General features: G+C 41.5%; 1 protein-coding gene across 1 annotated transcript in view; it reads left to right on the plus strand.

Moving 5' to 3' along the window:
• LOC116378737 (neurexin-1a) overlaps positions 1-24,364 on the plus strand; it is a 236,807-nt gene that overhangs the window by 78,986 nt on the left and 133,457 nt on the right. Inside the window, exons 6-9 of the mRNA XM_031840694.1 lie at positions 4,798-5,099; positions 9,494-9,655; positions 14,174-14,615; positions 20,200-20,583. Coding sequence (XP_031696554.1) covers positions 4,798-5,099; positions 9,494-9,655; positions 14,174-14,615; positions 20,200-20,583 — 1,290 coding nt within the window. The remainder of the gene's footprint in view (positions 1-4,797; positions 5,100-9,493; positions 9,656-14,173; positions 14,616-20,199; positions 20,584-24,364) is intronic.

Consider the following 24,364-nt stretch of genomic DNA (forward strand, 5'->3'; position numbering starts at 1 on the left):
AAATGTCACAGATTTGAATAAAGGCAATTAAAATCAAAGTTACCTCCGCCGTTACTTTCATAGGTAATTTTTCACATATCCTGCCAGGTCTGTTTCAGACTGTTGTGTTGTGATTTGATGTTGACAGGCAGCGTGCTCCCCTGGGTGCAAGCTAATTTAGAAAGCAGTCATAGAGGAGCAGATGCCAGATTAGTGTCAGAGCAAAGTGACTGACGAGGAGCCTCGTGGTCGCTCGGTCACATGCTGGCACTGTCGTACATATGCTCCTGCTTGTGGCCCCTTGTTGCTTCATAATAAATGAGTGATTTGTTTCTGCATACTCGGCTTCTATTAAGTGAGGGTTAAGTGATACCGACGCCGCCTCTTCTATTTTTACAGCGAGGTGCACCTTGCTGTTTGCGGTAGCTTCATGCAGCAACATACGGCTTTGACTCTGTGTGACACTAATTTAATTAAAGTGGCGAATAATTGTATTACTTCCATCAATACGGGTAGTTAGTTCTGCACCACAACCACAAATGTAATGTGATAGAGAATGAGGATCCTGAATGGCACAAACAATTACATGCTTATTGATTTACAATTCTTTATATGGCTAAGGACAAATCTTAAATACCAAAGAGATTATGGGAAAAGAGTGTCAAAGAACAGTTGTATTATTTTCATTATCCCTGTATATCTCTTATGAATCTAAGAAAAGAAAATCTATTTAAAATATGTTTCAACTAATTGTACTTGCGAACTTGTGAACATTTGGGTGTAAATTGGTTATCGGCGAAGACACAGAAGTTGTTCAACAGACAATAGACTGTGACGAGTTTTACCTATGTGTCTATTTATGGCCTTTCCCTAGGAGCTACACTTTCACTCTGTTCATGTTTTTTCTGTCCTCTGTTCTCTGGAAAAGGACTAAAGGAGCTGGCTCTTACCCATGTTCACATTCAGTGTCGCGACTCAAGGGCATTAAGGTGCCGGCAGCTTGCTGTAGTTTGATTGACTGTAGACAATACCACAGCCCAGAGAGACAAGTGGGACACGCCCAAACACCCAGGAGAACACGATGACAAAACAGTAGTCTGTTTTAAGATCAAGTGGCTTTTGTTTCTGCAGGAAAATGATACATCTGAGTGACATATGCTAAATGTTAGCACTGCAGGTTGCTATGTCTTCTGGCTGAAAGAGATGCACAGGTGTACCTAACATTCACCAGTCTAGTTGATATGGCCTGCCTGTCAAGGCTCAGAAATTACACACTGAATGCACAAAATATTGGCGACACTCTTTGCATATAGTAGTCTAATGAGGTGAATTCAGGTGGAAGTCATTATCCCTTTTAAGCATACATAAAAAGGATAATTGTCAAATTGTACTTTCAGAATGTGCTTACTCCTTGAGGGGGTGGGCTGTGTTGGATTTAGTTGTCTGTAGTTGAGATGATCCTGCTCTGAAATCTGGCATGTGTGTGTTGAGCTAGACGCCACCGTGCAAACCTGCCCAGCTGTCTGCATTTGTTATGCATTTGTCTGTTTTTTTGGTCAGGGTGCTGCCAGTCACTGTCATATTTAATTTGAGAAGAAGAAAGAGCATATTTTTACAGTATAAATGTCATTTAAGTCGAACCGTTAAGGTTTGAGCAGTATAGTACCGAAAACTGTTTGATGGCAAACCTAGTTCAAACGGGGTCCCGCCTTAAGTGCAATATGTCTGCCCAGGTGGAACGCCACTGTTCCGTGAAAAAAACATCTATATAAGGGTGGCATGTTTTTCATTCAAAATGTTGACTATCGCCCAAAGGCCACACGTTTACAGCTTTGTTATTCTTGGTGGGTTCGTCACCAGGAGAAATACCTCTAACATTACACATAGTAATTTGACCCAAAGTTCATGTAGAATATTAATGAATGCAACTTTAGAGAAAGTCAAACTTTTTTAGAGATAGACCCAGATTATTTTCCTCTGTAAAGCACCGGTGAATACTGGACTTGAATTTTAAAGGTGGTAAGAAGGAGAACTTGTAGGGGCGCAACGGATCACAAAACTCACAGTTCAGATCGTGTCAAGGTTTTGAGTCATGGACAGGATCAGCAGGGAAAAAACTTTTTTTTTTATACGATTCCTGATTGTCAATGAGCCAATAACGTATCTGTGTTATACAGATACGCTTTTGTTGTTGATTCGTTTCGTTATAGCGGCTCATATACAAGCTTTCAGACTATTTCTTTCACCACCGTCTCGGAAAATCCTTTCAGCTGCCCCAAAGTGGGTGCAAACCATCAGAAATTTCAGGATTATAGTTTGCATAAAAGTGTGGCTTGTTACCCAAATATGGAAAGACAGCTAAAAGGAGCCAGCTGTGTGCTTGTGAGCTGACTGCCATTAGTGGCCAGATGGAAGATTGAGTGCTAGCTTGGCCTGACAATTGACTTGGCTGACAGCTTTACGGTGAAATGCCTCCAAAATCTAAAGTTTGACAAGTCATGCTTTGCCAGAGTCAACATCATTTAAACAGAAAAAAAAAACAGTCTTGTGTCTTCAATAAGTTAGTTAGTTATTAGAATAATCTGCTTATGTTAATTCCCCTCAGTTCTGAATGAAGTGATTCTTTTTTGGATATAATACAATCTTGGATGTGTATATAGTATATATAATCTTTTTTTCAAATATAAAGCAGCTGAGTGAATACTGATGGTTGAATTGTTTTGCTCCATTGAGACCTGCATATGTTGACATCGGAGTGCACCAAGCTGACTAGACTAGTGTTTGAATGGAAATGTGATTCTCTGAGGAGATGTATGCCCCTCGCCCTGACTCTGCGTCTGGGCTCAGCCCCAAGTGTTGTAAATTCCTAACAAAACCCCTGCTGTACACACACAATTCATTCTCCGTTGGTTAGGTGAATTAACTGAAGTGCGGGCGTGGGGATGTGTGTGTGTAGAGCGAGAGAGATGAGACTGACCCTAAACTATTGGCTCGATTTGTTATGTGGTCACTGAGCTTGTGGAGCAGGAATAGGTGGATTTAGTGAAGAGGGTAGAGGTCTCTAATTTTCACTGATAGGGGGCTCAGGCATTGAGGGAATGACGAAAGAGTGGTGAGATCCAGCCCACTTCAATTACGGCCCCTTGCAGTTTTCCCAGAGGTGCACTATAGTGCCTTTAAGGGGGAATCAATGAGGTGACAAATTGTTGTGGACAGCAACCCCTTTTAGTCGTTGTGTTGTTGCATCCGTGCCTGGATGCTACTCTAAGCATGTGTGAGTGAGTGTCTTTTGAATGTGTGTATGTTTGGCAAGCATATATAAATGAGCAGCACTCCCCATTTATGATAATTGAATGATTTGGTCCATTTGTGTTTCAGTGGCTTATTTTCTGCCAGTGGCTTTAATGGCTTGTTATCTGTCTAAACCTGTTTTTAAACGCTTTCTAATGGGTGTTTACATGCATCACCCTCAGTGCCGCTTTTTGTATCTCACAATAATAGAGTTGAGCTTTTTCTCAAGGTTATTGTTGCTTTGTCATGTCATATCTGAGGATGGATGGTGAGCGCCATCCTGCTCGAGTTTACTGAGAACCAAGTATATCTGAACTAAGCTTTCTAATGGTGGGAGGCGCTCATGGGAATCTATCACAGGAATCCTTTCTGCTTGAACAGTTGCATATATTGCATATATTGCATATATTGATTTGTAAAAGTCTAAAGATATTGATATTGATGTAAGAGATATGAATGAAATCAAACTGTTCCCCACGTATCCATTCAGTCAGTACATACAACATAATCATGTGTGATTTTATATTTCTCACATTTTTTTCAGATCAGATTCATGACATAATGTTAACACAAAGGCAACAATAACACAAGTGAATCCCCTCTCCATTGTATCCGTGTAAAGATAAAACAATATCTCCGTTTTTTGTGGTCTGTGTGAGTTCAGAGGCTTTCCTGCTTTTCTATTACTGAGGGGACATATTGTTTGCATTTCAATGCTCCAGTTTAAAATGTGTGTTTGCACTTCTCATATCACATCTTTGATTTAAAAATGCAGCAGGATAGGATTTTATGTAATGTGCTTGTAGTGTGCTTTCATATACAGTATTTTATGCATGATTGCCTAATTATCGTGTGTGAATGTGCCGTTGGATCCTATGAGCTGATGTGATGTTGTCTATTCTACAATCTTCTCATGAGGCTGGTGTAAATTAGCCACGACAAATGTAACATAGCATACAGTACAAAAGTAGGCACACTGGGTTTGTAAATATTGTACATACATGCTCACTATTGACATGTTGGGTGGCTGTAGCTATGTTGATGTAGCAGTGAGTCATCACAAAAGAGGCAATAGCACAAGAAAACGGAACACGTCACTACGTAAAGAAAGGAAAAGCAGTGCGACAATGTGTTTGTGTGAGAAAGCTGTGAAGGAGTACATCATCGTGTGCCAGGTCTACCGCTACATTGTGTGAGATGTGATGTCCAAAATAGCAGTATAGTTCTGTACATGCAATTACTGTACAAACGTTTTAAAAATGGGACATAATGTATAGTGGGCAATGCAGTGCTTGTCTCTAAACACCTGTGTTCTATGGCATTGAAAGCTAGAATCTTGCTTGAATCTTTAGATGTACCTTCCATCACATTTCAGCTTGCCACTTATCTCCAATTTCACTGTGTTTATTAGTAATCCACCATTTTTGAGACATCCTTTCTCGTTTGTTTTTTTCTGACAGCTCCCCAACAGGCACCCAAGAGGCCAGGATATTAATGCAACGCATTTCTCTTCCTCTGTCTCCGCAGGAAAAGAAGAGTTCGTCGCCACCTTCAAAGGATCCGAGTTCTTCTGCTACGACTTGTCCTTGAACCCGATTCAAAGCAGCAGTGATGAAATCACATTGTCATTCAAAACCCTGCAGAGGAATGGACTGATTCTGCACACGGGCAAATCAGCTGATTACGTCAACCTGGCACTGAAAAATGGGGCTGTCTCACTCGTCATTAATTTGGGGTCTGGAGCCTTTGAAGCTCTTGTGGAGCCAGTCAATGGGAAATTTAATGACAATGATTGGCATGATGTCAAAGTAACAAGGAATCTACGTCAGGTAACAGTACAGAGGGTGATGCAGAGACTCAGTAAATGAATCAAAACAAATGCACTTAAATCATTACCATCATACAATATATTGTTTTTTCCAGACATTGTAATTGGATTGCTAAATTGAATCATGGTGGTGTATGGTGGAGAAAAAACGGAACCACAAGTGCGCAGGGATATCTAGATGGGAATTAAGACCTCTATTGAGTTACAGTTTGAGGGGGAAAAGAAAGACAACTTATTTATCCTTTAAAGCAACTACAATTCTCAGAGTTTTCAGTATGTAAGTGAAATTAACTCATGTCAGTTCCTTGGGACTAGTCCGTATCAACAAAGTATTAGAGGTAAATGCTTTATTTTTTGTTACAAAAACATTTGACCACAGTTTAAATTTGAGTTTTGCAGTGCTCGTTTAGATGTTAGACAGTTATTGAGCACTAATTTGTTTAAAGAATGATGTCACTGCTGAGGGATTGTTTTGTGAGATAAGAGAAAACATATAAACGCAAACTTTTTGGATAAAGTATATACATCACGTAAGCATAACTAAAACTAAGGGTCACTCTTAAAGGCTGTATAAAATATGGACGTAGACTCTGTGACGTCACCTATAGGTTTCTGAAGAGCCGGTGAAATGCTCAAGGTGGTTGGCATTTTAACAGGGCGGTCTATAGGGATCGACTCACTTTTTGAGCCAGCCTCAAGTGGCCATTTGAGGAACTGCAGAGTTTCGGCTCTTCCGTGTTGGCTCCATTTCTCAGCACCCAAGGTTGCAGCTTGGTCACTCTTTGAAATGAATGTTTTATGAGCACAGGCAAAACTCCTCTAACAGGATCCATAGGCTTTAATAGGCTGTCCTACATGGCAGCGGTGACTCCCCTCTGCATTATTAACTTTGAAGAGACTACTGCATGCAGTAACAGTGTGACCTGGTTAGCACAAGATGTGTTACGTATAAGTCTTCTTCAGAAATCCTTTTCAGCAGCTTGTGCTACTTACGTTCTGAAAAACCACAGGATGGTTCTTGCAACCCCCCACTAATATTACCAATTCCATGTGACAACACTGCTCAAAAATGGGAGACTGGCCAGGATTGGTTCTTGCCTGATTCTTACCAGGAGCAGAGGAATCAGATGGGTTGAAGAAAATGTGTAAAGTGGAGCCTTTGGCTGTAGTGCATGTGCAAACTCCTCCACCTGTAAGATTAGATTCCCCTGGCAAGAGAGAAGCCACAGATATATGTGATGGTCTGTTTCATTGTAAACAGTCTACTGATTTGTACCAGCCCAACATATACAGTACTAAATGGTGTCAGGAGGCAGCTGCCACTCTGCTAGTGGCAGACCACCCTTTGGACATCAACAGTGCCAGCCTGTTGGATCCATGGCTGATCCAAAGTTGTACTGAAGCCACACATCAACATGTTCTCAGTGGCTTTCAACAGCAACAACCCGCTCACACATGTCAATTGATGTAAGCCACCACTGAGTCTGTTGGAGGATGTGATTTCACATCCCTGCTGTCTAAAAGCTGCCACAACTTTAACAAGATCCTGATCACTTTAATCCATTTACAGTAGTTTAAGGTGTTATGACTCACTGTTCCCAAGAGGTCTAATACAGCAGGACATTGGTTTCCTTCAGTACTCCAGGGCCTGATAGGACACCGGTGGGAAACTGAGTCTCAACGCGCAACGTGGCATTTGAGATCTCACCCCAGGTGCACAAACAGGTGTCTTGTGTGTTTCATAACAGCTAGGCCAGTGATGTGTGACCATGTAACGTTTATGAATCACAGTCATAATCATTGTTCATCTTGGTTCAGACACTCTGGACCCAGAGTTCAGCTGCACTTCTAGGTAACGCATATGTTTACTGGGGCAGCAGGAAGGCCTCTTACAGTGCTGGCTTAACTGATGATGATGATGATGATGAACACAATTCCCTCTTTGGGGACTCAACCCCAGTGTTGGTGAGAGAAAATCAGGCAAAGCGGCGTGATTGCCATCATTGGTCCCACCATCTTTGTCCTTCACATCATTCTGAGAGAAATCCACTGCTGCCGCTCCAAGACATTTGGGATGCTGCTGGATGTTGCAGACAGTTAGGCCAGGGTTAGGTTCAGCATCGTTACAATCTGAAGATAAGTCGATAGAAAGATGGTTTCAATGGCCTTACATGGACTGTAGCCTTCAAACAATGTTAGCTGTTTAAGTTTTGCTGAAATATTTCCAATTTTTGCAAATAATTGCAGATTTTCACCACAGTGTGACTAATAAATAATATGTTTTCATGAAAAACCCGTCAGACTGTTTAGCCTGTGTTAAATGGAACGCCACATATTTATTTCCATTTGCTCCTCTGTATCAAACTGATTATTGTGACCCGCATACAATATTTGAGATTATTTGATTTGACAAGGGAAGTACCACAGAGCTTTAGAAAACATCTCTAGTTTTGTTCCTGCACATTTGATGGGAGACGTTTGTCTTCACCTCAATACCAAAGCTGCAGCTTTCTTGCATAATCAGCACATCGATTATTGGCAAACCTAAGGATTTGGCCAGCTTGAACATTCACTGCATTCAAATTGTAAAAGAAAGCCAAGCATATTGAGTGCATGCTCTTTGGGGGAATCAAAATTCCCATCCTCATTCTGTGTCAGGGTGTTCTTTGCTTTGTCTCATTGCAGTAAAGTGATCCTAAAGTTCATCAATAAGACCAAATGGAGGTACAGTATTGTATGAGAGACGGAAAGTCCGATGCACTGGATTGGTCTCCAGCCTAAAACCAAGTGCAAACGAACGCAAATACCAGTACCAACAAAAGAAACAAAGCTTTAAAATGGTCTTGAACTCGGGACTTTGTAATAGAGGGTCAACTGATGTGCTTTAGGCATTCTTTCTTATGAAAAAAATGATGTCTTTCATTCATATCCTTTTCTCAGGACTTGGGTAAGGGTAACGGTCTGGCCACTTACAGAACATGGTTCAAAAACACCATGGGGAACTTAGGGAGTCGCTGGTCAAGCATTATTGTTATTTCCTTCAACTGCTTTTTTCTTGTTGAACTTATTTTGCCCTTTTTACTCTATGTTACTAACATGCTTTGGAATCAAACTAACATCATTCATGGAATGTGTCATTCTACTAACCAGTATATATTTTTTGCCGTTTAACAATGTACTAACAGTATTGACCATCATATATTATTTGAGTAACAGTCGTTATTCTGTTCACAGTTTTTAATTTCCTTTCTCCCCCCTTTTCCACAAAGCACTCAGGCATTGGACACGCTATGGTAAACAAACTACATTGTTCGGTAGATATCATTCTAATTGTTTCTTAGTTTGGGTTTGCCGTGTGTTTCTTTTCTTTCCTTTTTATTTTTTTTTTTTACTGTAGACGTCATTTACAAAAAAAGGGAAATTGCGGTTGGTACTCTTTTCTTCTGCTTACTTTTCGAATCCTTTTTAATTTCTCGGTTCATTCATTGGTTTCGCCCTCTTTATTTCACTTGTTTCCTGTCCAATTCTGTTTGATCCACCTTTTTAGGAGCATCATTTCGAGCCTTTTGCATCAAGCTGTGGTTAATAATGAGGACCCTCTCCTGTCTGGCTGGCCTGATGCTCTTTGGCTCAGCCAGTTGTATCCCCATTCACTCTGCATGGCATGCACTTTGACTATGTGTTGCAAATGTCAGACTGCCCATTTGTCTACATGAATGTGACAGTTGAGCTGTGTTTGTCATTGGTGCGTCTCTGGTGTGTTGTTGTTTCTCTTTGTGGTTCCGCAGTGTCCATAAGCTTTTGCATGCATCAGACACTGTGGCAAGTGTCAAGATACTGACTCCCAGTATCCCAGTCTATCAATTTATTTTTGTGTGCTTGTACTCAAAAAGAAAAGACAAATGTATGCATGCTATTTTTTTCTCTTATACCCTCAGTCATTTTCCTATACTAAAAGGTGATTGTTGTTTTCATAGCATGTGCTCCCTCTCTAACCCAGTAGCACTTTCTGATTTATTTTGTAGAACTGCTGGACGTACTAATATGGAATCAATAGTTTAACTAACCTAGATAACATTCTACTAACACCATTTTTGTGTCTGCTAAAGTACTTTTAAGTTGCAGTAGGGGCAATACTAACACTGTAGTATGGGCACTTCACTAACACTCAAACTAGAATAGCATTCCTTTGAAGGCTTGCAGTCTTCCAACTAATCAAACTGGACAAAATAATAATAAAAAAACAAGAAAAAAGACAATGAAAACAGACATGAAAATGGGTTTATGAAACTTGTAGGGAAGCCTGTCATAGACAACATGAAGGAAAGGCTATAACATTGCAGTATATAGGCTGTCTGAGTATAGTGTGTCCTTTCCCTGTGCTTTGTTGTCTAGGTGACAATATCCGTGGATGGGATTCTGACCACCACAGGATATACACAAGAAGACTACACCATGCTAGGCTCTGACGACTTTTTCTATGTTGGAGGGAGTCCTAGCACAGCTGACCTGCCTGGATCTCCAGTTAGCAACAACTTCATGGGCTGCCTCAAGGAGGTAAACACTACTTCTGTGTGCACTCTGAGGCTGGTGGGTGTACAGGATATGACTGGCTTCACCTCAGGCCTCCAAACAGGCCATTCCACCCACACACTGACCCTGTCTCATCCTTTACACTTTAGTTTGTTTCTCCTCTTTCCCTCACATACTCTCACACAAACTTTATGTTGCCTCTACCGCCCCCTCAGTGCGCTCATAATGTCATACACACACACGTTCACTTGTGTGTCTGGTGTACCACGCGGCCGCACATGAACTTTCTTGGAGTGGAATTTACCAGAGGCTCCGTCAGGTGCACTTCAAAGAGCAGCAGTGATCCTGGGATAAGGCGGTTGAATTTTCGTGAGCAGTCAGCCAACTGACACACTTAACGCCTCACAAATCTTCCACTGGGGAATAGGAATATTATTTTAGACCACTTACCTAATGACTTACCGTATTACTATTATGTTTGGTTTGGTGTTGTAGTAGTGTGTATGTTAACATTGTGCAACTTTATCACCTTGATAAAAGGGACACAACAAGGTGCAAGTACATCACTATTTGACATAAATACTGTCAGGCAATGTATTAAATTCAGCACATTTTGTATCTTCAATGCTCCATGGTGTAATAGCCCCTCAGGCTAATGGCTTAATGATAGTATGTCATTTGTCACTCGCCCCTTTACTCATGTTCTAGTATTCTACTATGGAAGTATGTATATAGTCTATACTTTATCCCTAAGTAAGAGAGAAGGAGGTGATTTTTTTTTCCTGCAGAGGGTTTATAATTGATACATTTCACTTGAATCTGTACAGTAGTAGTTTTTCTTTTTTTACAGTTGCTGGTTAATAGGGATTCTGACCTAAAGGATATGCTTCACGAGCCACCAGGGATATGCAAAGATATAAAGCAGGCTGATCTCCAAAGTACTGAAAAATGATGTATCTATTTATTTTTCAATTTCAAAAGCTGTTTCTCCTTCCAGTCGTCTCTTTCCCTTTGCGTTATTCTACTTCTCTTGCTACTGTGGTGTCCTACATTTCGTCTCTCACCTCAAGCGCAGGCATGTCGTCCTCAGTGATCCTCTTAGAGAGGTCCAAGGCAACTCTCTTTAATGAGCAGGCAGAGCATGGACCACATGTCCACACGCCATGTACAGCTCATTAGAGGTCTAGTATTTGAAGGGGAGTATCTTAGTTAACTACAAGTCTCTGAGGTGCTGCAGATGTGGTGACAGAGGGAGTGGAATTTGTGCACCATACGCATGGTGCATTCACCCCAGTGAGCGGCCCTCACTGCTCTTGGTCAGCTTAATCACGGCGTCTGCTCTCACTATCCTGAGATCAATGTTTTGAATTGCTCAAAAACGCAAACATATGGCGCATAGCTGTGATGGTTCCCCTGAAATGTGAGACAGAATGCCCCCTCTTTTATTTCCTCCGAGAATAATTGATGTATTATTCAGTTTTACTAGACAATGCAGATGTCATTATCAAAGTTTAAAAGGAGACTTCGTCCTTTCACAGTAAAGTCCATAGTTAGTTCAATTTACTGGCTTTTAATTTGTTAAATTTGACATTTTTCATACATTGACACACTCTCATCCAGCCTGTTGCATTATACGGAATCCCCGTCTCAGGTCCTCCTCTGTGTATGTCATGATAACATATGAGAGGTGGCTTAACAGCATGTGCTGTGGGCCCCGATTGATGGTATGTTTAAAGCGGCTCGTTGCAGCATTGGTGTGCAGATGCCAGTCTGAGTTGCCACGCCTGCCCGTTGGTTCTGATGGCAAAACAAACGGTGGTGCAGTAATTGCTCAGTTGTCACAGCCCGAGCTTGATGACAAATTAGTGCAGCACTCCTACCGCAGCACCAGTTGTAGCTCAGACCAAGGCTCCTTTTGACTCTGAAAGGTGCCCTTTGTCTTGACTATAAAGAATTGATTTGGGTTTATAGGCTGTGTCTGCTGCACTTTTAGTCTACATAGCTAAGGTCCAGCAGGCAGAGATATCATCTCTTATTCCTTTACTCCTTTTCTACATTTGTTGTTGTGTCAGGAGTCTAGTCAAATGACCTTTCTATTCCTATACAATCTTGAAAACATTCAATTTGGCTCGGTTTCAGATGTAAAAAAATATAAATTTTTTTTATGAGGGAAGATAGAGATGTGGGAGTGAAAGCCTGGCATTTTCGTTTTCCCTTTTTTTCGTGCAGTAAAATCCAGTGTGATTCACAAAGCATTTACAAGAAAAATAGCCTGAGCTTACCTAATTCTAATGCACCGCTATGAGCTCCATCTACCTGAACAGTTAGACACAGCAGATCTGATTCAGTGATAAACATAATGCCCCATGCAAATGCAATCCCATCGGAGTTGTCCCCGTTTTCAGGTGAACGCTTAGCATGGCAACAAATAAAGAACATGGACAGTGTTTTCCACAGCTGTATCTCATTGGATTTGTCCCGTTGAAGGCGATATAGATTTACCACTAGAACTATTTTGTTATGTAAATACATCTGCATGTTACCATAATGGGGCTGTCCATCCCTTTATAACCTTATCTACTAATTAGTCATGCTAGAGTGGTGTGGAAGAGATCATTGACTCTACTCGTGCCCACTGGGGAAATTCTGTCAGGCATACTATTGACAGCTTTGTGTTTTAAAGTGGGACTCTTTAAGATTTCAGTCCAGGTTGATTTAGATTTTCTATTTTAGTGAAAGCAATGGAATTGTGCTCAGAGTGTGCAACCATTTTTTCATGTGTATATGATGGAGAAAAGCTAATACAGAATAATTTTCTGGGGATGTTACCACAGACACCCAGTTCTTAATACTGCAGATGCATACATATTGCAGCACTTACACCAGTGGGCCATTGGCTCAATCACCATTGTATTACCTCTTCCTGCAACAGATAGTGACTTAACAGACATTTATGTAAATGAAATCTTTGAGAGTGCCCCTTTAAATACTTTATTTTTTTTGCTTTACAAACTGATTGACACATTGTATTATAACACTTCAATGTGAGTGAGAGTGCTTTAGTGGTGAAGTCATTTTTAAATATCGTCACCGCACTGATGTTTTAATAAAAAGTTTTGACATTCACCAAAAATGTTAATTACTTTCTCATATGGAAATTAGACGTAACAATACAGAGGGATTTTTGCCACAACAGCTGCACTTATTCAAGATACTCTTTCATTACGGAGATTGGATAATGACAAAGTTATGGCTGTCTCTAAGTTGTTGTAAGATTTGCCAATTACAGCGGCACTCCTGTTTGATTTGCACACAGTGCGGCATGCAATGCTCCCCTTTACACAAATTTAGCTACTTCTTTGTCTTTAGAGATATGTTTTAATCAGCATTCTAGAAGATTTACTTCAAAAGCAGCCTTCTACAGTGTTTAGAACACAATTTAATATGCCTTTTATGTTGCCTTTATATAACTATGAAACAGGAGATTAAAGATGAGTTACATACACAAATGGAGTTGATTACTGAAACAAACAACTGTAGTTAAAAAAGATCAACTTGGCAAATTGGTCAGTTGATATTGCTGTAATGCATGAAAATGATTCTCATCCATGGTTAATTGGCATTTTAATGACATTGTGGTTCATGTTTCTGTAATGGGCTGCTACTGTCTGTCACTTCTGCGCCCAAGCTCTTCAGCACTTGGCACCTCAAAGGTCACAGCGCTAATGCACTTCACTTGGTTAAGCACACTGAAGCCAAGCCCTGTCTGGTTTACAGTGTCTGAGAATACAAACTGCTGTTGATATGATGGTTTCTGTGTAAATTTATGTACAGTAGATTTCTGTAGTGAATCACTTTTCTGAATTATGCAATGTTGCAATGTTTATGTTCATGCAGTCATTTTTAATTTGCTTTTGAGAGGCATATCCATCATCTGCCCACTTTTATTGTAATCACTAGCTGCAACCGGTGCCTTAATCAATGTTTTACTCCACACCTGCAATCAAGGCAGCAGTTTAGATTTATCATCCTCCATCTCATTTTCCACTCACAATCCGAGTAGATGCTAACTGATTTATCACAATCGCCTTTTAGATCCAAGTTGTCTCCTCCTTTGGTTGACACTGAAGCTAAAATTCAAACTGGATGTCTGAACTGCTTACACTTCACCCAGACGGAGTACACTATGCATGTGTTGTGAAGGCTTCAAGTGTGAAGCAAAGAAAGCAGGGGGATGTGCGTGACATTTGGTGCCACGCAGACACAGTTCCTCACTCATAGGTGCAGTGTGACAAAGATGACAGAGGCTTGAGCCGTGCAAACGCTGCTTATGACAAACTGTCCTGAGGGGGTGAAATGTCACATGGACTGTTTTACATGTCCAGATCATTCAAGTTTTAAATCAATTATACATAAGACCTATTAGATTGCCTGCAACATTTACATTTAAACGCAATATAGGTCAATCTTTTACTTTTTGAGTGAGACACCTACTGTATGTATGATTGTAGAATTGACTTTCTTACTCTACTCCCAATTCAGGTTGTGTACAAAAACAACGACGTGAGACTTGAGCTGTCCAGGACGGCCAAGCAGGGTGATCCCAAGATGAAGGTCCATGGCACTGTGGCCTTCAAGTGCGAGAATGTGGCCACTCTCGACCCCATCACATTCGAGACGCCAGAGTCTTTTATCATCCTCAACAAGTGGAACGCTAAAAAGACGGGCTCCATCTCCTTTGACTTCCGCACCACAGAGCCCAACGGCCTTCTGCTCTTCAGCCATGGCAAGCCCAAGCAGCAGCCGAAGGATTCCAAGAATCCTCAGACTCTCAAGGTGGACTACTTTGCCATTGAGATGTTGGATGGCCATCTGTACCTGCTGCTGGACATGGGCTCAGGAACCACAAAGACCAAGGCAGTCAATAAGAAAGTCAATGACGGCGAGTGGTACCATGTGGACTTCCAGCGAGATGGCAGATCAGGTAACTTTACATCTTTAGACGAAGGAAATTGTTGGCTCTTGCTACACGGAAATAGACAAAACATAGGCATATGCAGAAAACCTCAGCATCAATTTGACAGTGCAAAAAAAGAATGTTGGGAAACACAATTTCACAACACGTACAAACAAGTTGATCATCATTCATACATGTACAAACAAGCAAACATTTGTGTCTGCAGTGGGACTGGGGGCTCATGAGGAAAACATCCTGTCAAGTTTGACGGCACAAATGCAGCATAACAGAATGCTCTGAAAATCCCTACATTCAGTGTGCTGCAGATATCTGCAAAAAATATCTAAATCATTCAGTCTAATTTCCGAAATTAAAATAAATCTTTGGATCATTTTCTAATACCATCTAATAGATGTATGTATTTGGTTGCATTGACCGTATTTGTAGCAGCTTTCTCTATGTTGCATAGGCTGAACAACTAGCATATATTCCCACATACAATGTACATTCAGCAGGGGCCGAGAGTACGAGCTTTTCTCTGCACGATCTGGATTCATTATTTAACTGCAACAAAAATACTTGTGCAGGGGTCACCGTTAACTTTTCTGTGAAAGAAAATATCTACTACCACACCACGGCTCATACTACACCTCCACTGAAAATGAGATATTTACTTGCACTGGATGCTTGTTGTGAACTTTTCCAGCCATTAAATGAAAAAAATGTTGTAATGGCAGTATAGAACTTCAGATGGTGGTACCTATGTGTCATATGTTGTGATTCCAGGGACATATTTGCCACAAAATAGCTTTGCCCCATCTTCCGTTGCGTCCTCTAAGCCCCGGGTTGCTCTGCTCTGGTTCCTGTTGATTTGCTTATCTAAGCAGCAATTTGTTAGTGTGTGCTTAGAGCCATGGCCCTGCAATGTCATGCTGCAAATTAGATATACCCCTTGACCATGTTTTCCACTCCATCTCAAGAGGTGGAAATTAGATTAACTGTTTCATTACCCCCCCCAAAGCAATACTGGGCTCTGGTCTCAATTGAGCTGTATACATTGTTAGAATAGCTATAGAGCCCATTCATGTGCTTTTTTGTGCTTACTCTGGCAGCAAAAAATCTGTTCCAATACTGATAGAGGTGGCTGAATACAGCAGTGAACAGTGATATATACGTAACTGAGTGTCTTGGATTCAACTTAACATGTGTGGAAGAAAAAGCTGCAGTGACTTCTCAAATAACATAAATTTACAACATTTAGTTATGGTAGACCAGATGATAAGAAACGCTGTCTAAATTAGATTTTGTTCATTATCTGTCGAGTAACCTCCTATCATCCACCCCCACACACTAATGCGCGCACACACACACACACACACACACACACACACACACACACACAAAAGCTATTGAACATCTTTTTTGTCAGTGGAGCTCGCTCTGCTCGCTGTTCTCGCTGTCTACTCTGCCTACGTTTCCATGGAAACAGGAGGTGGTCTCTCCCAGGACTGAGACAGTTACTGCACAGTGCTGTGCTGAGCTGTGCACTAATGACATTTCAGAATAACTTTTCTTCCTTTCCTCAAGTCTAAGGCGTCAACACTTGCATACTGGAGTGTAAAAGGGACATAAGAAGGTCTCTGTAATATGATGACTTCCCATGTGAGAAGAGTAACAAAGTGGTTAGAGTGCCGCACAGTTGCACTCACACACTGTATACATTTACTAAGCAATTTATACATTTACCGGCACTATTTTATCTGTGCTCACCCTTTAAATTCAAGCCCATTCATTTCTGAAAGTATGCAGTCCTCCTAAATCTAAAGTCTCGCATCTTGAGATTTCCATGAACTGCACAAAGCACTATTGTTTGCAGTGTGTAATGATGAGTGCACGGCTCCTCAAATGGAAGCATTAAAATCTTTGCACTTCCCGTTCTACTGAAAAGGCCTCATGCGATTTCCATTCCCACAGGATACATGCAATTTTAATGATGCGTTACATAGCAGCTTTGTGTAAATCGAGCGATATAAAAAAACTTTCAAAACATCTTTCTAAATGCACTTTTGTGTTTATATTTTATCCATGAAGTTATTGCTACATATTAATATTTGAGGTTAAAGCTTAGCTGATTCAGAGCTCTGTGAAATAAAGAAAGAGTTCATTTGTGGATGAACATTTCCATTTTTGTGGTATGTTGTGCGTGCTGTAATACATTTTGTTACCTTTTTGAGAGCCTGAATGAACATAATCAATCCCTATTCACAGTTTTAATAGTTCACATGTGAAGCTCAGTAGAACATATCAGTCTCTCCTACAATATAATGCTATTGTAGGCTTTTATACACCCTTTTGTTATAGCCTTTAATAATTTATAGAATTAAGGTTATTTTAAAACATAAGAAAAGAATAAACTAGTCCCCTTGAGAGCTTGAGTCACGATACATATGGTACGCTCTGCTTTTCATCTGCGTGTCAGATGTTTTATTAATATACACCACCAAGCACGTCACTCAAAACAAAAATACAACTCAACAGCCGAACATAATTATCTGCAGCAGGGTCCTCCATGTGCAACACTTCCTGCAGCCGTGACAATGGCGGATAATGATCCCTGCCCTATTTAGTTCAGTCGGCTCTTCCTGCAGGAAGCAACCCTGTAAATGGACTCTCGCTCTCAGACAACATCTTCTAACCTCAATGCATTAGAGACGCTGAGAGACACTCTGCTTTTAAGTGAGGGCTACGGGGCCGGGAGTGCTGTGGGCCACTCATCAGAGACATTACACGGACGTTGCTCTGTTGAAGCCTCACTTCCTGCCAGGGCATGCAACCCACTACTTTACACATAAACATTCACACACGTACAGTACACAAGCGGACACATGCACATTCGCACACATATAGACATCGCATCCCACCATCCCCGCAGCCCACTCACATGCTTCTCTCTCCACGGAGAATCCAATCACATCGAGAGATTTGGCCGTATCGCCCTAACTGGATTGTAGTAATCCCCTGTCTAACATGTTCTGGGGATGTGTGAGTGGGGTTAGGGGACATCATGCCAAGTTGAGCCTGACTGCTGATGCAGAAAGTGTGAGAGAGATCTGAGCTGTCCTTTGGACCCATGCCTTCAGGTTTAATGATGGAGTACCACTTATGGCTCAGGCCACAGAGAAAGAGAGGGAGAGACAGAAATGTGGTCAAAGGGTTTTAAAGTTGGCTATAATGCTGATCTTCATCATCATTATCCATCCCCATATATTGCCTGCATCATCATTTTGATCCCTCCTAAACTGTACATCCTGTACGTGCTTCTCAAGATATTATTTGCTGCTGTCGTTCTCTCATCTGCTTTCTTATCCGTCACCATATACCCCTCCCTCATCTTCTCTCCAGACATCTTTATCTCCACGTTCCCATCTTGTTCTGTATCCCATCTCCTCCTGTTTTATGCTCTGTAGCTTTCGCAGATACACATCCCCTTCACCTCTTGGCTATGAACACTGCTCCAAACATAGGCAGTCCTGCAATGTGTGTTATATGTGATATGTGTTCCATGCTGCTGGCCTGGCGATGGCACATGTCCCCATGGGATTGTATAGTCCCTTCTGACTTAACAGAGCTTGACTTTGTTTACACAATTCCTTGCAGTACTGTGACAAGTGAGCAGAACACTCTGAGCAGATGCCTGAAAAATGCTGACATCCTTCTCTTGTCTCCCACTTACATCAATTTAGACAGACATGCTTACTGTAGACTTACGGCATTCTTGTTTGCTGTTTACGACTGTAATAAGATTGAGGTAAAGATACCGTGGGATTTAAAGAAGCCATTAGATGATGCCTCCTGAATTATTTATATTGTAAATTTATAATCCACAAAGTATTGTTAAACCCCAAAGATGTTTTGTAGTACAGCTACTAACCTGTCATATGGTGAGATCCGACATAACCGGGGTGAAGATACTTCCGCTTTCGCAATTCACGCTGACCACACTGGTGTTCGTTCTTCAGCCGGGCACCTGCTCTATCCAAGGAAAGTTTCCTCGCTAATGAGTTTGATGTACTGAGCTCGTTAGCGATAACCTGAAGGGAGCTGTTCTGGCTGCGTGACGGGTGGCCCTTGCCAAGTGTGCAAAGCTTGGAAGTCACAACAGCTGTGGCTGGAGAGAGGCAGGGGCAGTGGGTGGTGGCGGCAGGAAAGAGCTGGAACAGATGCCGGGGGCCAAGACCCTGAGAAAAGAGCTGGAACATGTTAGTGGGACCAGGTTAATCATTGTGCACTAGGTCCGTAGATGTCTCTCTCAAGCACTTTTGGAAGAAGACAGGCTCACCTTGGCTATAAAGAACATGCATAGCCAATATTATTATTAGTTTATACAGTCATTTCATTTTGTTGGCAGCTTTTTTTCAGATTCAACAGATTAGAAAAAAGAAAAAAAAAGCACACAATGAGTTGTGCTTTCAATGAAAACAGAAATATAGATATTTATCATATGTATAGTTAATTGTGATATGTACATTCATGCATGCTAATGGGAGCTGTAATGAAACTTGAAAGGCGCCATTTAATGTCTAATGTGTCTCTAAAATGTGCCATTTTGACAGCCCGCTGAAAATTCATGTGTGGCTTCGGGCTTGTCTCCCAACATAAACACTTTGACTGGAAAAGTAACTTAAAAGCTGTTTCATATCAGCCATAGCATGCATCTGCCACTCAAAATGCAAATTATGACTTTATTGAAATCCTATTTTTAAGAATCCTTAGCCTATTTCTCTGCCACTCTCGCCTGGCAGTGGCCTGTGCGGATCTTCAGCAGCGCGGCATATAGATTACTGGACGAGGATGCGGGCAGTGGAGGCAGCCACCATTAATTAAAGATCCACAATGGCTCCTGCCCCGAGAGTAACGGATCCATATACAAATTAATCACCCGGTCTGAGTCCCACAGTAAGGCCTTCCTTTCCACAGCTTTACAGTCCAGTCATGTCTTCTGTTGTTTACCGTGCTCCAGATCGAGAATTAAACCTGAATGAGAGCGATAAATCATGGTGGGGAAACACACAAACTCTCATTGCAGGTTTAGAGGCAAACAGAGGGAGAGACGGGGTGAAAAAAACAGCCTGGAGTCCGTTAATCAAGTTCAAAAAGATGGCTATGATGTTTTTTTATTTTTTTATTTGTTTGGATGGCTGAAACGATAGAGGAGACAACGATTTTTCTTCTCCTCTCCTTTCCACTTTATGACCACTGCTTTATAGATAAAGGAGATTTATTATGGGAAATCCAAGGAAAATTGAGAGGATACTCTTAGGGATCCTAGATTAGGCTACTAATAGACTAGCTGTCCCGTGATTAATGCGTCTTATCAACACTCATCAGTCATTCTAAATGAAGAAAATCTTGACCTTGCCCAGATGGATAACACCAATTAAGCTAATTTCTTCATCAAACCATCTTTAAATGGATCTTCTCTGCATGTTTGTCTTACTGCAGGACCTGCAGTGATCAGTAGGTGTTACAGTATTATGTGTCCATCTGATGAATAACCTCAGTGTTGTTTGGCAAAGGAAGAAATAAACTTATCCAACTGTTATTTCTTTAGGTACAATCTCTGTCAACACCCTCCGCACTGCCTACACAGCCCCTGGAGAAAGTGAGATCTTGGACTTGGATGACAATCTCTACCTCGGGGGTCTGCCAGAGAACAAAATGGGGCTGGTGTTCCCCACCGAGGTGTGGACAGCACTACTCAACTACGGCTATGTGGGCTGCATCCGGGATCTATTCATTGACGGACAGAGTAAGGATATCCGCCGCCTGGCTGAGGTCCAGAAGGCCGCAGGGGTGAAGCCCTCCTGCTCTAAGGAGCCTCCCAAACAGTGTTTGAGCAACCCCTGCCAAAACAACGGAGTCTGTAGAGAGGGCTGGAACCGCTACGTGTGTGACTGCTCTGGGACTGGATACCTGGGGCGCTCCTGTGAAAGAGGTAGGACTTTGTTTTCTTCATCTCTTTTTGTCCACCCAGCAGTTTGGAAGGGTGTCGTTGGTTGGCATAACCTGCATTTGTCAGTGTGAACTGCTGACGATGCAACACAGTGACACACTTCTGCCTCACTATGTATTGTCTCGAGGTAGGCATGGGATCGTAAAAATGTGAGCATACTGTAAATGATGTCAAAGACAACCAGAAAAATATCTATTTTAATGATATATACTTTGTCTGAAAGGGACCTCCTTTCAAGTTCAGTCTGAACATCGCCAAACAAAAGCCTGCATGTGGTCTGTTTATGTAGGCTGAACATGGTTGAACATCAGCAGCTCCAAACAGCACACTGAAAGTAAAACGAGACGGGGAAGAAAGTGTGCATGTGTAGACAGACAGCCACAGAGAGGCAGACAGAATGAGTCAGGCATCGTCGAGTGTTCACTGCCTGATGTTAGACTATGTTGAGTGGCAGGTGACTGATGCACCACTGAGACGCTGCTGGTCACGTCCACCGTGCACACTAGCCTGTAAATTGGCTGTCTTCTGCTAACCATTTGGCTCATCAAACCACTCGCTCATGACCAGGCCTGGTGCAGAATACTTATCCCTCTCTCCTCCAGAGAAGAGAAATGGGAGGAGTGAGAGTCACACAGTGAACTCTTACAGCTGGAGCAGACGTAAACCTGACTCTGGAGTAGTTTATCACACGTTTTTTATGGGCGCTCGTAACAAAATGAAATCTCAAATTCCTCAGTAGTGTTTCATGTTGGTAGAGTTATAGTTTATTGCATTATAACCAATATTTGTTTGTAGTAAGAGTTGCATTTGAATGAAGTTACCCCCCTGAGACCGTCGTCATAATCTGGCTACTGTCGATCATTTTTTCTGTATTTGTATTTTGTTGATACCTATTCTGTAATATAGCTTAAAAAACACAGCCGGTCATAAAGAAGGTTCTTTCTTCAGCTCAACATGTTCCCACTTTTCTACCTGTTCAGCATTAGCTTGTTTGCCTTTTTGACCAGAGGATTGCACTTTGACCTCTTTGATAAAATCCTAGCTTGATTGTTGAATGATTGTTAATCATTTGCTTACTAAAATTGGAATTTCAAGCTTATTTCCATAATCAGATTGCGTGAATGAACATGTTTTCTAGTTTATTCACTGAATAGATTTGTAATATTAACTTCTATTAGTAGCCCAGGATTTGGGTGTAATAAATCTCTATTGAGTCTTAACACTGTTATTCAATGGTGTCTTTTAACTCAATCATAGATGAGTTGCTTAATGACATGTTTAATTTGTATTCAGTTAATAACAACGGATTGCATCAGCTGAAGTGTATATTCACTGTATGTAAAGCCACTGTTTACAGTCCATTTATTATGATTATCATGTCAACACAAATGTGATCCTCGACTAATACAATGTTTACAATATATCCTTTTCAGTTACGGAAACCAATATTACACTCAAGTGGTAAAAAACTCTTATGTTGCAGCAGCGTATATATTTCACCATGAAGTCTCTACAGAGCCAATGTAGCAAATGAGAGAAAAACAGTTAACATATGCATAATCAAGGCAAATGTCAAAAAAGAGCCCAAGTATGTCACACTGTTATCACAGCATGATGCATCTGCACCGGGACGACAGACAGCAGGAACAGCTGCTCTCATCGGGGGAAGAAATGAACTCCAGTTGGAATGAAACACATCCCACGCAGTTACATGTGTCATCTGTACATATGCTCGTGCTTTTCCTCAGAGCTCAAGTCACTCACCTTATAAAATGGGGTCGCCTAAATATCCCGTTGGGATGGAGAACATGTCTGGCTGAGATACTAATGAGACGATAATGATGGACATTTACTGAGTCGAATGGAAGCAAAACTCAAATAAAGGCACAAAATACCAGAAAGATTTCCTGTTTTCTGTAATGAATTTAGTTTATTCAGTCATGTCTTAAAAACAAGTCTTGTGAATGCAGTAATGTAGTTAATGCTAAGACAGGGAATTAATATTTCATTTTAGTGAAAGAGAGAGAAAGTGAACCTCCTCCATCTCTGATGAATGTGTTCCGTTAGGTTTGGCTCTCATTCTCCACACGTGCACTTCCATTCTAGCTAATGAGTTGACAGGAATTAGGGCATATACACGAGGGAGGTGGAGTGGGCATGGGATACAGATCGTTTCACTTCAGTAAGATAATGACTTATCCGGAGTGAGTGTTCTTGGATTCAAAAAGATATAATCCACTCTGACTTCATCTGAAAACAAAAGCAGGAAGCATGCAGCTCCGCGTTTCAAACTATTTTCCAGAAAGCGCCGCATGTTGCAAAAGTCTCTGCCACTATGACCTCTTCTCCTCCCTCCTTACGCTCGAGTATCTCCTGGCGTCTTGGCTCCCATGTTGAACTCTCTTGATCTCCTGGCTGTCTCTGCTCTATGTAGGAGACTAGCCTCGGCGAGAGTGTGAGTGGGAGCAGTGGTAGGGAGGATGGGACATGGCATGTTGCCAGCTGTTTTGATGGCTCCAGATTGCCTCTGCGCTAGTAGGATGAAGCAGGCACCAGCAGGCCGAGGAGCTGTCAAAAGAATTACCCCAGCTCTCACTTATCCATGCATGGTGTACCACCCGGTGGCAAAATACAGCTACTGCATATGGCGGAGGAGGAGGAAGACAACGAGTGGAACAGGAGGTGGAGCTTCAGAAGAGAACTACGGAGCTATTCGCCCTATTTTGAGAGATTTTAATTAAGCAGACAAAGCAATTTTCCCCCTTGCCTCCCAAATGTCTTCCTCTTCATTGTTCCTCGGGTTGGTAATTAGCCCAAATATTAGTCTTGCGGTGTGAGGCTAAGGCAGCCTCCCAGATGGTGTGGTAGGTGCGTTGCAGCACGTACGTATTCCCTAACGAGATATGACATGCTGGATTCCAACGCTGACAGCACCTGCATTATACCACATGGACAGTGGCTGCAGATGGATACTTGCTTACAGATAGCATGCGATAAATAAATATACAGTTGATGCTGAAGATCAATATACAGGTCGATACCCTATATACTCACTGTACACCACATGTGCTAGACACACATTTACATCAACGTTATCAGAGGCTCTGCACAGTGCTTTGTCCTGCTTTTACTGCTCACCAGCAGGGATTTTATGAGCTTAAAATCGTCCTTATTTTGTTGTTAAATAATAGTAGTCTTACGCTTTAGGTCATTCTTCTGGAATACATCATTAACATAAAGTATGAATCCATTAAATTGGAATATATCATTGCCGGAATTGTTAATAGGTGGCAGATATCACGCTCCAAAACTTTAGTCCTCAATGGCAAAATCCACAACTTAAATAGAAAACATAATACTATTATTTAAATTAGTATAACTAGAAAACTGATTCTTTGAGCATATTTATTGCTTTTCAGAGCATAAAGCCATTTGCCATTGGCCCGAAGCTAAAGCCAAGAGGTGCAGAATGTTATTGCATAATTCCCCTCAAAGGGGAATGTGGCTGAGTTTTAGCATTAAAACACGTTTTAGCCATGCCCTTTGACGACACACTGTGTGTTATTCACCATTCACCACACTTGAACATTCACAAATTAGAGAGAACTGGTCGTCTCGTGCCTTAAGCGAAGTACACAGATGCGCAGAAAATTGGTTGAAAACATGGAAAATGTGACTGTAAGAGTGCTGGGGCTTGATTTTCTGAGAATATATGCATGTGTTGTGGAATAGAGGTTTGGCTAGGTGTCAAGCAGACAATCAA

This window comes from Anarrhichthys ocellatus, unplaced genomic scaffold, assembly GCF_004355925.1.
Source record: "Anarrhichthys ocellatus isolate YVR2014 unplaced genomic scaffold, GSC_Weel_1.0 scaffold3, whole genome shotgun sequence".
In the NCBI taxonomy this organism is placed as follows: Eukaryota; Metazoa; Chordata; class Actinopteri; order Perciformes; family Anarhichadidae; genus Anarrhichthys; species Anarrhichthys ocellatus.